A 16,437-nucleotide genomic window follows, 5' to 3' on the forward strand; every position below is an offset into this window, starting at 1 on the left:
AGGGCATGCAGGGTGCCTGGGGTGGATGGTGCCTGGGGTGGAGGGTGCCTGGTGTGGAGGTGCCTGGGGTGGAGGGTGCCTGGTGTAAAGGGTGCCTGGCGTGGGCCACTGGCAGCCCTGGTGACCGTGCCCTGCCTGCAGGGCCCCTGCGCTTTGTGATCATCCACAGACGCTGCATCTACTACTTCAAGAGCAGCACGTCGGCCTCCCCACAGGGCGCCTTCTCCCTGAGTGGCTACAACCGGTGAGCGCCCACCCTGCCCAGAGCGTCCCCTCCCAGCCCACCTGGCCAACAAGGGCTTGGAGCCAGCTCTCACTCCCCGCCCTGGGGAGGACCTGGCTCTCCCCAGATGGCCTCCAGCAGCCCAGCCCTGCCCAGTGTGCCCAGGCCTTTGCTGGAGCCTAGGAGTGAGCTCCTTACGGAGGCTTCCTGGGGCTTTGGGGTCAGGTGTCAAGGGCCTGGACAGCCTGCTCTGCAGTCCAGTCAGTTGCTGCCCAGTGGCATCTGCTTCCCTCCTTACCCTGCCCCTTCCCCCTCCCAGCTCTTCCCAGGGTACCATCCCCTGTGTCCTAAACACAGGCCCTGTCCAGACTTCCTGGCTCCAGGGTCCTCCCAGGCTGGGGCCAGTTCCTTGCTTCACTTGTGCCATGGGCTAGCTCTATCCAGCAAGTGGCCATGAGTCTGCCCTTCAGGGCTTCCAGGCTGATGGGCAGGGGGACACTGGGCCAGAGCCCTCTGGTAAGTTGTGGTATGCTGGAGCTTGTGGGCCTATTAGTCCCACCTGCATCCACCTCACAGCCTTGGGCCACAGAGCAGTGCTTGAGTTCTGGGCCCAAGACTCTGCCACCTGACCCGGCGTCCAGCAGCACTGGTCTGCCTTTCACCACCCCATTAAGGCCCAGTCCCTCCATCCTGTGAGCAACCGTGGGTCACCAGGTCTTAGTGGCAGGACTTGCTTTGGTAGTTCTCTAGGCCCAGCTCCCATTCTGCCACAGCCTTGGTGGGGCAGCCTTGCCAATCAGCCAGTCTAGCACCAGGCCCCCATCCACCCAGGGCCCCGGGCAGCAGGCAGGCACTGGTGATCAGAGCTTCCCCAGGCAGTCACTTTCTTCCCTCAGACATGCGTGTGCCAGCCAGTTCACAGCTATGTCCCAGTGTCAGGTACAGCTGTGCCCCAGGGAGTCAGTGCACCCATCAGGCCAGCTGGGCCTGAGAGGCTCTGTCCAGGTCCCCTGGTAGCTTCCCCCAGGTCGACTTTGGGATCACCGTGCACAGCCCACAGCCTGTGTGGGTTAGTGGGCCACAGAGCAGATACGACATGAGTCACTCCCAGAAATGCATGGGGGGCTGCTGCTGGGCAGTGGGCAGCGGGGGCTGGCCAGAGCCCCATGAGGGTCTTCAGCAGTCAGGCCAAGGGCACATGGGGCAAAGATGGGAGGAGGCATCCAATTACAATGACACTGTGGGCTGTGGGGTGATGTGACCTCATCTCTGAGCCTGCGTTGCTGCTCTCCCAGGAAGCCCTTGAAGACTCAGCTGCCCCCTCTTGCCCACCTCTGCCATCTGCCCATAGCATCTAGGTCCTCTGCCTGGAGCATGGGCAGGCAGGGACTGTCCAGATCTGCTCCTGTCCTTGGGTTATAATGCCGGGTGCCAGACCCAGACCCACATAGGATAGGCTGCTCAGGCCACCCCTGTGAGTAGAGCAGGTGGTGACCCCTGTGTCCTCAGAGTGATGCGGGCGGCCGAGGAGACCACATCCAACAATGTCTTCCCCTTCAAGATCGTCCACATCAGCAAGAAGCACCGCACGTGGTTCTTTTCCGCCTCCTCTGAGGACGAGCGCAAGGTAATGGGGTCTCCCTGTTTAGGAGGCTCCCTGGTCCCAGGGCCCTGGCCTCCTGTCAGCTCTTGGCAGGAGGCTGACGCCATCTTGTCTAGGCCCTGAGAGATGTACTGAGCAGGGGAAGCCGGGTGGTGCTGCCCAGGGCCTGGCACCAGGGCCCACCCTAAGAGTGTGCCATTTGGGAAGAGCTGGGGGGCTGAGGGGCAGCTGCCAACCCAAGGAGGGGAGGCCACACCTGAGTCACACAGCCTGGGCTGGACACAGCTGGGGCTGTCTCCGCTGGCCTTGGTGGTCACTGCAGAGTAGCTGGGGCAAATGAAGGAAGAGGGTGAGTGGGGCCCTGTCCTGGCCCTGGCCCCTGACCCTGGCTAACCCACAGAGTTGGATGGCCTTGCTGCGCAGGGAGATTGGCCACTTCCATGAGAAGAAGGAGCTGCCCCTGGACACCAGGTGGGCTACAGGGCCTGGAGGAGGGTGGCAGTACCTGGGGCTCCTGGGTTTGACATGCATGTCCGTCTCCAGGCTGGGTGGCGTGGCCACAGTGCGCTCCTTGAAGGGCCACGTGGATGTGAAAGTGTGCACCTTGTGTATAAGTGTGTGCGTGTGTGCCTGTCTTTCCCTGTCCTGCTGTCCTCTCCAGCTCTATGTCACCATGTCTGACTCTGTCATCTGTTGGCAGCTCCCCATTTGGGGGTCACAGCATTTCAAGAGTGTAGAACTTGGGGTCCCAGCCCCCGACACCTACCTTGGCTCTCTCGGAGGGAGAGCAGATGCATCATCCAGGGAGGGGGTCAGTCCATCCTGGTCTCAGCACCCTCACCCGTGAGATGGCCCAGCAGGTAGCAAGGGACTCTCCAGGGGGTCCTAGACCTGTCCTTGCTTTCGTTGTCAGGAGCAGGAGGACACATGGGCCACTGGACACTGGGCCCAGCCCTCAGCTCTCCAGCCAGTCAGGGTGGCAGGCACCACAGAGGCAGGGAGGGCGGCACCGGTCCCCAGCCCCTTCTGTCCTTGCGGTTGTGTGTCTATACACTTGCCTGTGCACGTGCTGCCTAGGGTCACCTGTGTGGCCTGAGCGTGTGGTCACAGGATTGTCCCTGCCTCTCCACATCTGTCTGTGCACAGGCGGTCAGCATGCATGTGCAAGTCTGTGTCTGTCACAGTGTCCCTGAGTGCAGGTGTCCCTGTGAGTGAGTGCCAAGGACCCCAGGCCCGGTGCTGACCACCTGCCCCTGCCGCCCGCCCCGTGTTTCAGTGACTCCAGTTCAGACACAGATAGCTTCTATGGTGCGGTGGAGCGGCCCGTGGACATCAGCCTTTCTCCATACCCGACCGACAATGAAGGTGAGGGCTGGGCCACACCCGCCCCTCCAGCTCTCCACACCTTCCTGCTGATGGCCACAAGGGACCAGGGCCCCTGTTGGGAGGCCCCTCCTGCTGTGCCTGTGCCCTGTCCTACAGTGTAACAGTGGCCTGGGTTCAAATCCTGATGCCTTATCCTAACGCTCCCGCCTCCTGGGTGCTCAGCTCCTGTGACAGGGGCATTGTGCTGAGGCACAGTGGGCACTGCCACCCCGTCTTGTGTGGGCTAGGCCTGGGTCTCACCTTCCATCTGCCACAAACAGACTATGAGCATGAGGATGAGGAGGATTCATACCTGGAGCCTGACTCCCCAGAGCCTGTGAAGCCCGAGGGTAGGTGCAGGGGCCTGGGGGTCCTGTGGGTAGGGAGGGGGGCTGGGGATCCCATGGGTAGGGAGGGGGGCTGGGGATCCTGTGGGTAGGGAGGGGGGCTGGGGATCCTGTGGGTAGGGAGGGGGCTGGGGATCTGGTGAGTAAGGCCAGGGGCTGGGGATCCTGTGGGTAGGGAGGGGGCTGGGGATCTGGTGAGTAAGGCCAGGGGCTGGGGATCCTGTGGGTAGGGAGGGGGGTTGGGGATCTGGTGGGTAGGGCTAGGAGCTGGGGATCCTGTGAGTAGGGCCAGGGGCTGGGGATCTGGTAGATGGGGGCAATGGGGAGTGAGTAGGGAGAGGACCCTGGGGATCCGGAGGGAACAGGGTCTAGTACCAGGAGTGGCACCTAGGCTGGGGGAGGTGGGTGCCTGTCTCCCTACTGTGACCCACTATTAAGAGGTTCAGAGAGGGTCTGGGGATGTGGCTCAAGCGGTAGCGTGCTCACCTGGCATGTGCACGGCACTGGGTTCGATCCTCAGCACCACATACAAATAAAGATGTTGTGTTTGCCGAAAACTAAAAAATAAATATTAAAAAATTCTCTTTCTCTCTCTCCCTCTCTCTCTCTCTCAAAAAAAAAAAAAAAAGAGGTTCAGAGCTCTGCTACCCTGTCCCCCACCTCCCAGGTCAGGCCCCCATAGACAGAGGGGAGGGATATGGGGAGGCTGAGGCAGGAGGACTGCAAGCTAAAGTGACGTGTGGAGCCTGGGTAGCCTGGCTTCCACAGCCTCCACTCTGGCCCTAAGGCCCACCTGCCTAGGATCCTGGATGTGTCCCCTGGCTCTGGGGACATCAGGGCTGCAGTTGTGCCCTTCCTGCCTGGGAAGTGCCTGGATGTGGAGCGTGTTGGGGATGGGCTGCTGAGAGTAGGGAGGAGCGTTGAGGGGGGCAGGTCTGTGTCTGGGCTGCCAGCTCTCTGGAGCACAGCCATAGGTCATGCTGTCACCAGCAGACCGCGCCCACCCCACCCCACTCCTGGATCACTCGGGCTCCTGGGGAGGCGGGCAGACAGTCGTGTGAGGGTAGTGGAAGTGCAGGGCTGGGTGGGGGCGATGCCTCTGTCCTGCCCTCTGTCCCTCATGCTCAGTCCTTGACCCCCCCTGGGTCCCCTCTCCAACCTCTGTAGAACTTTCTTATCCATCACTTTGTCTTGGGATGACATCCCCCCCCTTGACCTCTAGTGAGTGGCCTTTGTGACTCTGGGTCCCCTCTACTGTGGGTACCAGTGTCCTCCTCACTCCTCTGGGGCCAGCTCCACAGTCCTTCAGCCCCTGGCCTGAGGCCATCTGCCTTGGTCACCTCCCACTCACACCTCAGCTCAGCTGCCCAGGTCTAGAGATTCTCCCTCTGTCCCATCCTGTGCTGCAGATGAGCGCATGGGAGCCACCTGCAGACCTACTGTGCACTCCTGTTCCACTCTCCCTTCCAGCCTCTGGACCCCACGCACTGACCTCCCCTCCCTCCCCTTCCCAGACCAGCACTCCACACTGCCAGGTGTGCCCGGCTGTGCCAGCACCTACTCCACACCCTCCTTTGCCGGATGTGCCCAGAGCCCCACCAGCTCCTCAGCCCCTGTGCCCACCTGGAGGGACACCACCCCAGGGCTCAGGCCTCCTTGCCGTGAGGCAGGACTTGACCCATGATAGTCCCTGCAGTGATGAGCCACCGCTCTGGACTTCCCCTAGCAGGACTGGACCCCCCACAGTCCCCGCAGCCATGAGCCACAGCCTGGACTTCCCATAGCAGGACTTGACCCCCCACAGTCCCCGCACTGTGACTCTGGGTCCCCTCTACTGTAGGTACCAGTGTCCTCCTTAGCCCTGGACTTCCCATAGAGTTCCCTCAGACCTCATCTTCCCAGTGCCTGCTCCTGCTCGCCTCTGCTCTTGGGAACCCACCCCCCTCTTAGGCCTGACTTCCTGGGTGTCCTTGCTCTTCTCTCACTCCCGCCTCTGGAACCCTCGGCTCCTCCTGTGGCGTCTAGGTGTCAGGAAGCTGGTGGGGCTGCCGCTGGGGGATGGACAGGGAGGGCCAGGTGGTGGTGGTGAGCTGGGCCCAGGGGAAGGCTGGACAGGGCCCTGGGCCCTGGGCTGCACAGCAGGCCGCCTAGGGTGGGTGTGCTCTTGCTCAAGCCGCTCAGCCCCAGTGCCCCACCCCAGCAGGTGGTGGCATGGTCCAGCTTCTGGGGGTGGCGTTCACTTGCTTCTCTTTGCTCTGTAGATGCCCTGACTCACCCGCCGACCTACCCACCACCTCCAGTGCCCACGCCCAGGAAGCCAGCCTTCTCTGACTTGCCCCGTGCCCATTCCTTCACCTCCAAGAGCCCAAGTCCCCTGCTGCCACCCCCGCCCCCTAAGCGTGGCCTCTCAGATGCTAGTCCAGCTCCTGAAGACACTAAGAGGGACCCACTGGGCCTGAGGCGGGCTGAACCTGGCCTCAGGGCGCCTGCCACTTCCCGAAGGATGAGTGACCCTCCACTGAGCAGCGCGCCTGCTGGGCCTGGCCTCCGGAAACCAGAGCCCTGGACCCCTGGCCATGGGGCCAGCCCTGCCTCCAGCTCTGCCACCACGGCCATTGCCACCTCCAGGAACTGTGATAAGCTCAAGTCCTTCCACCTGTCTCCCCGGGGGCCACCCGCAGCAGAGCCTCCACCTGTGCCTGCCAACAAGCCCAAGTTCCTCAAGATCGTGGAGGAGGCCCCCCTCAGGGAGACAGCCAGACCTGGACTCCTTGTGCCCACTGTGGCTCCCAGGCCTCCTGTGCTGAAGCTGTCTATGCCTGAGCCCACAGCTCGGCCCACGGTGCTGCCCAGGCCAGAGAAACCGCTGCTCCCCCACCTCCAGTGAGTCTGGCTGCAGTGGTGCCCTGCTCTGAGCTGCTGGGACCCCTCCCCAATCCAGCCTGGTCTCTGGCCAGTGCCCTGCACCCCCAACTGCACTCAGCCCTGGTGGGTGGCAGGTGCCAGAGTAGGAAGGCCTGTGTAGGCAGAGCGGCCTCCCCTCTGGCTGGCCCTGGCTGCCCTTGTGAAACACATGGCCTAGTCAGGGGGCCTGGAGCAGCAGCTCCAGGGTCAGTGGTCAGTATGGCTTTGGGGATGCAGGTTCCATGGAGCTGCTGCCATGCAGTCAGCTGAGTGATGGGGAAGGTGGCTCTGAGCCACCAGGCCAGCATGCTCCACAGCCCCGTCCTGGACCTGGGCCCAGCCCTGTCTGGTTCTGGGGATCACCTGGCTCCAGAGCCAGCAGCACTGCCTTTGTGTCCTTCCTCACTGGGAAATGCCTGGAATGTGGAGCTGTCCTGAGTCAGCCTGGAGGCCTGCTGGCATGCCTTCTACCTGTCGCTGGATAGTGCTAGGGCCTACAGTGTCCCCCATTTGGTCACCAATGGCCCCTGGTCAAAGGTGTCTGGGACCCAAGGTGAGCTTTGTACCTCACTTGGTGGGTGAAGGCCCTGGGATGCCCTTACTGGCTCACCCTGAATGCCCTTGACCACCCCTAACCCAGGGTTGTGTTGGCATCTCTGAGATCTATGTTGCTGGTGGGAAAGTTTCTGGGAGACCCCTCACCACACTTGCAATTCTCTCTCATGATTGGCCACAAAGGAACAGATAGTCAGCTGTCAGTCATTGTGCCCAGACCTCAGTCTGGCAAGGGCTATGGGCTACTGTCCAGGACCTTGCCCATAGCCAGCAACCTGACCTGGCATGTTCTCGTGGTCTTCTGGCCATTTGGGGCCTCCTTGGTTTCCCTAAAACCCTGGAGGTTTGGCTGAGGACCACCTGGCCACCTGTGGGGTGTGCAGGGCTCTTAATGCCTGTCCACATCTGTCCACTTCCCTGTGGCTCTGAGAAGAGTGTGACTTGACTAAGGTCACAGAGCCAGCAGCAGAGCTGGGGCCTCAGTGGTGACCCGTCCACTCGTCCACTTGTCCACTGGAAACATCTGTGTTTGAGTGCCCAGGATCCTGTCCCCATAAGGACCCACTGGCTCTGACCTTCTCCTGGGGCTTCCAGGCCTCAGGCAATGCTTGCTACCCCAGGCAGTGAGGACTGGCCTCTTGAACCGGGTCCTAGACCTTATGGCCATGGAGGCAGGGACACTGTGGATTCTAATTTTGCTCTCTGCCCTCCTGTGGGGGCTGCATGAGCAGGGGACCAGGGGCAGCCAGTTGGGTGGGAGGGTGATGTGGTCTGCCTTCCTGTGCTGTCCCATCCCAGGCGATCACCCCCTGATGGGCAGAGTTTCAGGAGCTTCTCCTTTGAAAAGCCAAAGCGACCCTTGCAGGTGGACACTGGCGGGGAGGACTCAGATGAGGACTACGAGAAGGTAAGACTGAGTGGAAAGAGGGCAGGGAGCTGCAGGCTGGGCGCCCCTCGGCCTCCTGAGCAGAGCCCCCAGGACTCTGGAGCTGAGGGGACAGGACCCTGCAGAGCCCTAGGTGGGAACCGTTTGGGGGAGAGGTAGTGTGGGTCTCCCTGTCCTCTGCACACAGCCCTGTTGACCTCTCCAGGTGCCACTGCCCAGTTCGGTCTTTGTCAACACCACGGAATCCTGCGAAGTGGAAAGGTCAGTGTGAAGCCCCTCTTGTACTCGTATGAAGCTAGGTCCCCTGCTTCTCGGTCCACTCTTTGGACAGTCACTTGACCAAGTGCATGGTGCCAGGTGCAGCAGAAAACCTGAGGGACTCTTAGCTCTGTCCCTCCCACTGGCTGTCCTGGCCTCTGGGCAGCGCTGCTCTCAGGCTCAGGACAGAGGCCCACGGTGGTCAGAGGGCAGAAAGCCGAGCTGTGGGGGTGTGGCTGGAGGGGCCCCACCAACATGCTGTCCTATTTTAGGCTGTTCAAAGCCACGAACCCCCGGGGAGAGCCCCAGGACGGACTGTACTGCATCCGGAACTCCTCCACCAAGTCGGGGAAGGTGGGTCGCCCCATAGGGACTTGGGCACTGTGCACCCAGCTGATGGGGGCCCAGGAGTCTACAGTTTATAGGTCACCTCCCCATGCAGCCGCTTACTGAATTCTGTAGGGTTCCAGCAGCACCCTCCATCTATTCTCTGGAACTAGATGCCCTCTAAAGATCAGAGGCCGTGATGTCTCCTTCTAGCAGGGCTGTGGAGGGAAGGGGAGGGCTGGGCTGCCAGGACTCCAGGGATGGCCCGGGGTTTGTGTACCCAGAGTCGGGGGGAAGCCACTGGGTGGTAGGAGTGGCAGGGGTCCTCACCCCCTGTGCCTGTCAAGTGTGTGGTGCTCCACATCACTGAGCTGCACTAGCCCCATGTGTCAGAGAGAGGTGGGTCCCGGTGGACTGGGTACCGCCGATGCCCAGTTCTCACCAGGGGCTGAGAGCAGGAGGAGCCCCTGCTCAGGTGACCCCAGCTGGGCAGGGTATGTGCACCCCTCCCACCTCCTCCAAGGGCTTCAGCACCCAAGCCTGCTGGTCTGGCCCATCCGCTCTGGCTCCCGCGATGGGTCCTGCACCCTCTGGTGAGACATCTGCTTGACACTGCCCTCCCTGTAGGTTCTGGTTGTGTGGGACGAATCCTCTAACAAAGTGAGGAACTACCGCATCTTTGAGAAGGTGAGGGGCTCTGAGGGTAGGTTGGGGACCCTGGCCCCAGGGCTCAGCTGGCGTCGGGCAGTGGGTACCCTGAGACTGCACTGCAGGGAATCAGCCCCCCTCCCCACTGCACAGCCTGCCTTCTCTCCTTGCCCAGCGTTGTCCGCAGGAACCCTGGAAGGGCTGGTTTATTCACAGATCTTTCCTGCAGTGCCTGGGTGGAGGCTCTGTTTGGGTCATTGGGGACGGGAGAGTGCGGCCTGAACTTGGGGAGCACAAGCGTGACGGGGCAGCAGGAGCAGGCCCGACTCTCCTTACTGCTGACTGCCTCATTTTACATCCGGGGCTCGGGGCAGAGGAGACAGGCTGAGCGTGGGGGACTGGGCCCCCCTAACCCTGTTGCCTTCCGCCCGCAGGACTCTAAGTTCTATCTGGAGGGTGAGGTCCTGTTCGTGAGTGTGGGCAGCATGGTGGAGCACTACCACACCCACGTGCTGCCCAGCCACCAGAGCCTGCTGCTGCGGCACCCGTATGGCTACACCAGGCCCAGGTGACACCTGCCCCGCACGGCTGCTGGGCAGAAGCAGCCAGAGGGCCACAACCCCGTACCACACAGAGGGAGCCTCACCTGCATGGGAAGAGGAGCTGGAGTGAGGCTGTGCTTGATGCGAGGCTCAGACGCCTTGTGAAATTTGGCCAGGCTCCACCCAGCAGCTGGGTTCTGGGCTGGATCAGGACCCAGCTCCAGAGGACTCTGTGTCTCTCCAGGCTGACACACCCCGCTTCCTCCTTCCCAGGAACCCAGGCTCCAGGACCACGCCCTGCCTGGGCTTCTATGACTAGAAGTCTGGTCCCACTGCACACCACCCTGCAGTGGGCTGGGAGCCAAGCAAGGCTGGGGCAGTTGGGTGGGACTGGGGCTGGCCCTAGACTCTCCTGGGAAGAGTAAGACGCAGGCTCTGGGAGGGAACCTTGCCTCCCAATAAATCAGAAATGATCTTTGCCTCGGTGACCAGGGCTTGATTGGGAAGGAGTGGGGTAGCTGCTTACTGCACACCCACCGACATCCATGTGGGGAGTGCTAAGAGGTGGTCTCCCTGTCTGCTTAAACATAGGTCACTGAGTGACTTGCCAGATTGCACAGGGTCACAGGTCAGGACTCAGCTGGGGCAGTCTTGGCTTGAAGCCGCCACTGTTTCCATGGGTCACACCCAGGGCAATGGGGCTCCAGAGCTAAAAGGCCCCCATATCTATAGTTGGCTCATTCTCTGCATTGACTGATGGCTGTGGGTGCCTCCTGGGTGCCTGCCCCAGTGCTGGAGCCGGGTGCACTGTGAGCAGGCCCCAGGCTCAGGGTGGCCACGCTCACAGCCCAGCAAGGGGACAGCTGGATGTGAGGTGCAATGCAGTGTCCAGGGCAGTGGGATATGCAGTGGCTATGAGCTTGGAACCCCATAGGTGCTCCAGGAAGACTTCTTGGAGGAAGTGATGGCCACTATGGGGCAGGAAGAGTTGCCTCTGAGTAGGCCAAAAAGAGGTGGGGACAATGGCATCCAGATGCCCAAGTCCTCTGAGCAACACCCCACTCAGGTGCAGCCTTCATCAGTACCCTGTTTCTTCAGGCCCTGCTCCCTGGCACAGCCTTTCCAGGATGGCTTTTTGTGAAAACCAACACAGTTTGGAGTCGAGGTTGGCAGGGCCCCAGGGTCATCTGGTGCCCACTTGCTTCCCCTCACGTTGGGTCATAAGGTTGAGAGGTAAAACCCAAGTCGAGGACTACACTGTGCCCCAGCCAGTGACTGCCCAGAGTTGGCTCTTTGTTTGGGTCCCCAACCCCTGCTATATTCTGGGGGCCTGTGGTCTCCTGGATGAATTGGGACATCACATGTGGGAGGCTGCCACTCCAGGGCACCTTGGCTGCATGTGGGACAACAGGCCACCGCCTGCTTCCTGGAGCCAGGTGTCCACCTCTGCAGGTGTTTCCTCTTCAGCCTTCCCTGGGAGAGGAGTGAGAGCACACTCACCGACATCCATGTGGGGAGTGCTAAGAGGTGGTATTCTAAACCACCTCTGGGAAATTGGCCAGTCCTCCTCCCTGTAGTCGGAATTCTTAGCGAAGTCTGCCCTAACTCCATTAGGGTCCCCAGAGTGGCGCACACCACTCCCCCCTGTGGCTACAGTTTCCAGTCCTGTGAGATCTGCACTTTCTGGTGGTGCCTGGGGGTCTGCTGGCTGTGCCACAGAGCACTTGCTTTTGGAGCCAGCTCGGTGGCTAGAATGTATTTTTTAATATGTTTTTTTAGTTGTAGTTGGACACAATAACCTTTATTTTATTTTTATGTGGTGCTGAGGATTGAACCCAGTGCTTCACGCGTGCTAGGTGGGCACTCTACTGCTGAGCCACAACCCCAGCCCAGAATGAATGAATAAATAAATATATATAATATTCTTAGTTGCAGATGGACACAATAACTACTTTATCCGTTTAGGTGGTGCTGAGGGTCAAACCCAGTGCCTCACCTGTGCGAGGAAACGCTCTACCACTGAGCCATACCCCAGCCCTAGAATGTATTTTAAAAAGCAAAACCTGGGCTGAGGGTTTGGGGGTCCTGGGTCACAAAGCTAGGTGATGAGTCCTACTGGCTGATTGGACATCTGAGCCTATGGCTGCCCAAGGCCCACCCCACCTCAGGCCTGGCCCAGCCTCTCCTCACCTCCTGGGCCGTGGGCCTCCCACCACATCTTTGTGGACTGCGCCTGGCCCAGGGCCTCATTTGCAAGGGCACAAATGTGGGTGTCGGAGGGTTCCCAGTCTTGGTCCTCCAGTATGAAGAAGGGTCCCTAAAGGGTTCCTGCTCTCCGGAGACCTGTGATGAATTTCTGTTCCATGCATGGGGCTGGGGGACGTGGTCACCTGTCTCTGAGGCAACCTACATTGGAGGTGCTGAGCTGAATACTTGACATAATTGGCTTGGAGAAGCAGTTTCTGTTCGTCCCCTTTGGCAGCTGAGAGAATCAAAGTCAGGCCCAAGGTCAAGGCCCAGCCATCGGCACTCACTGTGGTGGTCCTGTCTGCCTCACCGCTCAGGCCAAGGCTCGCCTGGCTCCCCGACACCCCTCATGCCTCCCACAGTCACTGTGGGGTGTCCTCAGCTCTGTCTGCCACAGCTGGAGGGTGCCCTCTGCTACCCAGGGGACCAGGCTCTGGGGAAGCACTCCTGCTGCTGCTTTGCCCTGTGGTCCCAGGCTATGAGGACAGCCTCTGGAGGCCCAGGCCCTGCCCTCGGGCAACCCCATTTCCCCACTCTGCTGGCAGACATGGGGGCTCAGAGAGAGTGACTGTCTTGCCTACCATCGGGATGTGTGCTAGGACTTGGGAAAGGGGCCTGCACCCTTTTGGAAGTTTCCCCAAGCCAAGGATTAAGCCTGGTTTTGTTTCCCAATGTTGATCTGTGGGGTGTGGGGAGCCCTCTATGCCTTCTGTGTTTTAACTGAGATTTTTATTGTTAAAAGAGAGATTCTTTTTTATTTTACTGTTGTTATTTACAATGCTAGGATTGAACCCAGGGCCTCACATGCTAGGCAAATGCTTTCCCGCTGAGCTACACCCGGCCCTAGAAACATTTTCAAAATCAGAAGAGACCTCTCACAGATCTGAGTTGCTTCCAGTTCCCACCCAACTCCCAACTCTGGGTCATGGTGTGGGGAGCGCCCCCTGTTGGTAGGGGCTCAGACTACAGCTCCAAAGGTTCTGCATTCCAGGCTGGGTGGGGTAGCTCTGAGTAGGGGGCAAGGGAGGACAGGACAGTGAACGAGGCACGGAGCCCCAGTGCTCATTGAGGCAGACAGTCAGCCTGAGGCCCAGAAGGAATGAGCCTTTTGAGAGTGACTGAAGCCCTGGAGACATCAAGGTCACACAGGGAACATGGGCAGAACAGAGACTTGAACCAAATCCATGTGTCTCTAGAGGTGGGAGATGGGGAGGGCCACAGCCTGTCTCTGGCTGTGACCATCTACACGTCCTAATCCCTGCACCAGGTGGCAGGGAGGAGGCAGGCACCCCTGGAGGTGTCTGAGATCCCTCTTCAGACTCCTGTTAGCTGGAGGGAGATTCTAGAGGTACTGTCTACCCTCTTTTCAGACTCTCAGTGAGCTCTGCAGGAAACTACAGGCCCTGAAGGCTGCCCAACAACTGCCCTTGCATTGATCTCTGGTTTTATCCCTGACCACGCCCTGACCTGTTCCAAGCTGAGGCTACACCTTTCCTCCTTTACTTCCTGTGGAATAAAATATACAGAAAATTATACAGAAGTGTACAGCCATCACATAGATCTGTGCAACTTCCAGGGAACAGCCCCCAATGCCAGCGGGGGCCCCCCCCCATGCCCTCTCCATCCAGCACCACCTCCTCTGCCCTTGCTTAGGGAAGTCCGCCTTCTTGTTTTTCTAAAAAGCATTCACCACAGATTATGCGCCCACCCCAGCCCCCTCCTGCCTTTGCATTATACAGAATGGAGTGTAGGTGAGCTTTGGCCTCCAGCTCCGGCCATCCTGATCTGTAAGGTTCATTCATGTCGCTGAGATTGTTCAAGCCACTGCAGCACACCCGTGGCTCACAGGTCTCTCTTACTGTAGATGGATGGACATTGGGTTGTTTCGAGTTGGGGTAATTACAAATGCTGCAACAGTTTTACCTACGTCCTGTGCAAAGGAGTTGGAATTTCTCCAGGATATGAAGATCTTTCACTGTTGTTTCAGGATACTGTTCTAGTTCACCAACCGGAAAATAATCTCCTTGGCTTCACATCCCTGCCAACACTTGATACTGCCAGACTTTTCATTTTCACCAGTCTGGCATGTGTATAACTTTGGCTCTTATTTGCACTTAGCTATTTACTAATGAGTTTGAGAATATTATCATGTATTTATTAGCCATTTTAATCTTGTCCATGAAGTGTCTATTCAAGGCTTTTGCCCATTCTTTATATGCTTTATATGTTTGTCTTTTTTTTTAAACTAATCTATAGGCATTTTTTTAAAAAAAATTTAGTTGCTGATAGACCTTTATTTTATTTATTTATGGTGCTGAGAATCAAACCCAGTGTTTTATACATGCTGGGTTAGCGCTCTGCCACCAAGCCCCAGCCCAGCCCAGGCTCGGCCACCAGGGCTCGGCCACCAAGGCTCAGCCCAGAACCCTAACCCTAACCCTAACCCTAACCTCAGCCACTGAGTCCCTGCTCCTGCATTCTTCACATAGTCTTCATGTAGTGACGTGCTGCAAATATTTTCCCCAAGCCATTGGCTTATTTTGACTGATTATGTGTTTTTTTTTTTTTTTTTTCCTTTTTGGTACTGGAGATTGAACTTAGAAGTGCTTTACCACTGAGTCACATCCCCAGCCCTTTTTGAATCAGGGTTTTCTTAAGTTGCTTAGTCCTCATTGAGTTGCTGAGGCTGATTCTGAACTTGGAATCCTCCTGCCTCAGCCTCCTGAGTCTCTGGGATTACAGGCATGTGCTATCACATTTGGCCCAGACCCTATGAATTTTAAAACTAACTTGTCCATTCCAATAGCAACAACCCATTGGCTTTTTTTTTTTTTTTTTGTAGTACTGGGGATTGAAACTGGGGATGTTTCATCACTGAGCCATACCCTAGTCCTTTTTAAAAATTTGAGACAGGTTCTTATAAAGTTGCTGAGGGTTTTGCTAAATTGCTGAGTCTGGCCTCGAATTTGCAGTCCTCCTGCCTTAGTCTCCCAAATTATTGAGATTATAAGCATATATTTTGACACCCAGCCAAATTTTGATTGGGAATAATAATGTATTCCATTATAGCTATGAATCAGCTTCAGGAAAATTGACAACTTTATAATCTTGAGTCTTCAGATACATGAATGTGATCTATATTCATTTGTGTCTTCTTCGAGGTTTGTCAATAGGATTTAGTAATTTTGTTAGTTTAATATTGCTTATTTTTTTTACTAAGTATGCCTTGTTGGTACTTTATATTTCCTTTAGTCTATTGTAAAATGTGTATTTTCTTAATTTACCTATTTTTTGTTAATAGCATATTAGATGTATCTTATCTTTTTACTGGAGTATTTTGTTTGCATTTAATGTAATTAAACTTATTAGCTTATTTTATTTGCATTGCTGGGGATCAAATCCAGGGCCTTGTGCATGCTAGGCAAACACTCTGCCACTGAGCTACATCTCCAGCTCTTATTATTATTTTTTGAGGGGTTACTGGGGATTTAATTCAGGGGCATTTGACCACTGAGCCACATCCCCAGTCCTATTTTGTATTTTATTTAGAGACAGGGTCTCACTAAGTTGCTTTGCACCTCACCATTGCTGAGGCTGGCTTTGAACTCATGATCCTCCTGTCTTAGCCCCCCAAGCTGCTGGGATTACAGGTATGTGCCACTGCGCCCAGCTTTTTTTTTCTAATATTTGTTTTTTAGTTGTAGTTGGACACAATACTTCATTTTATTTTTTTATTTATATGTGGTGCTAAGGATCGAACCCAGGGTCTTGCACATGCTAGGCGAGTGCTCCACCGCTGACCCATAATCCCAGCCCCAGCTTATGTTTTTATTGTTCCTTTCTTTTTTTTGAGATGGGGTGCCTCTGTTGCCCAGGCTGGTCTTGAACTCCTGGGCTCAAATAGTCCTCCTGCCTCCACTCCTGAACAGTAGGAATACAGGGGCATACCACTACACATGCTTCTTTTTCTATCCTTTTTTTCATTCTTTTAGATTGAACAACTTTCAAAAAATCATTTCACTTCTCTTTCTACTAGTTCAAAAGTCACATACACATTATTCTTATTAGTGTGTGGAGTTAAAACCATTAAATCTCGGGCTGGGGCTGTAGCTCAGTGGTAGAGCACTTACCTTGCACGTGTGAGGCACTGGGTTCAATCCTCAGCACCACATAAAAATAAATAAATAAAATAAAGTTATTTGTCCATGTTAAAAACAAACAACAACAACAAAAAAACATTAAATCTGCTCCACAGCACAAGTCCTTGGGTGACTTTGCCTTCACTGACCTCCTTCATGGTTTCATACATATTGTACATCATTTGTGGATTTTAACCCTACGTAGGCAGTATTTTTTTTTTATTTTTTTGTAGCTGGAAAGAGAAGGTAAATTTTAACAGCATTGAAATGGTGAGATCTACACAAGATAAAAAGAATCATTTGCCATTTCAAAGTACATGGTTCTGTGGCTTTAAATATATCCACATGGGGCTGGGGATGTGGCTCAAGTGGTAGCGTGCTCGCCTGGCATGC

At 56.6% G+C, this 16,437-nt stretch overlaps 1 protein-coding gene across 1 annotated transcript in view; it reads left to right on the top strand.

Moving 5' to 3' along the window:
• The window catches only part of Sh3bp2 (SH3 domain binding protein 2), an 18,221-nt gene extending 8,084 nt beyond the window's left edge, over window positions 1-10,137 (top strand). Inside the window, 11 exon segments of the mRNA XM_015481897.2 lie at window positions 142-244; window positions 1,733-1,850; window positions 2,227-2,297; window positions 3,103-3,191; window positions 3,473-3,541; window positions 5,800-6,421; window positions 7,796-7,904; window positions 8,089-8,144; window positions 8,414-8,495; window positions 9,096-9,155; window positions 9,551-10,137. Coding sequence (XP_015337383.1) covers window positions 142-244; window positions 1,733-1,850; window positions 2,227-2,297; window positions 3,103-3,191; window positions 3,473-3,541; window positions 5,800-6,421; window positions 7,796-7,904; window positions 8,089-8,144; window positions 8,414-8,495; window positions 9,096-9,155; window positions 9,551-9,688 — 1,517 coding nt within the window. The 3' untranslated portion in view covers window positions 9,689-10,137.
• The last annotated feature ends 6,300 nt before the right edge of the window (window positions 10,138-16,437 follow it).

This window comes from Marmota marmota, unplaced genomic scaffold (genome assembly GCF_001458135.2).
Source record: "Marmota marmota marmota unplaced genomic scaffold, marMar, whole genome shotgun sequence".
Taxonomy (NCBI): domain Eukaryota; kingdom Metazoa; phylum Chordata; class Mammalia; order Rodentia; family Sciuridae; genus Marmota; species Marmota marmota.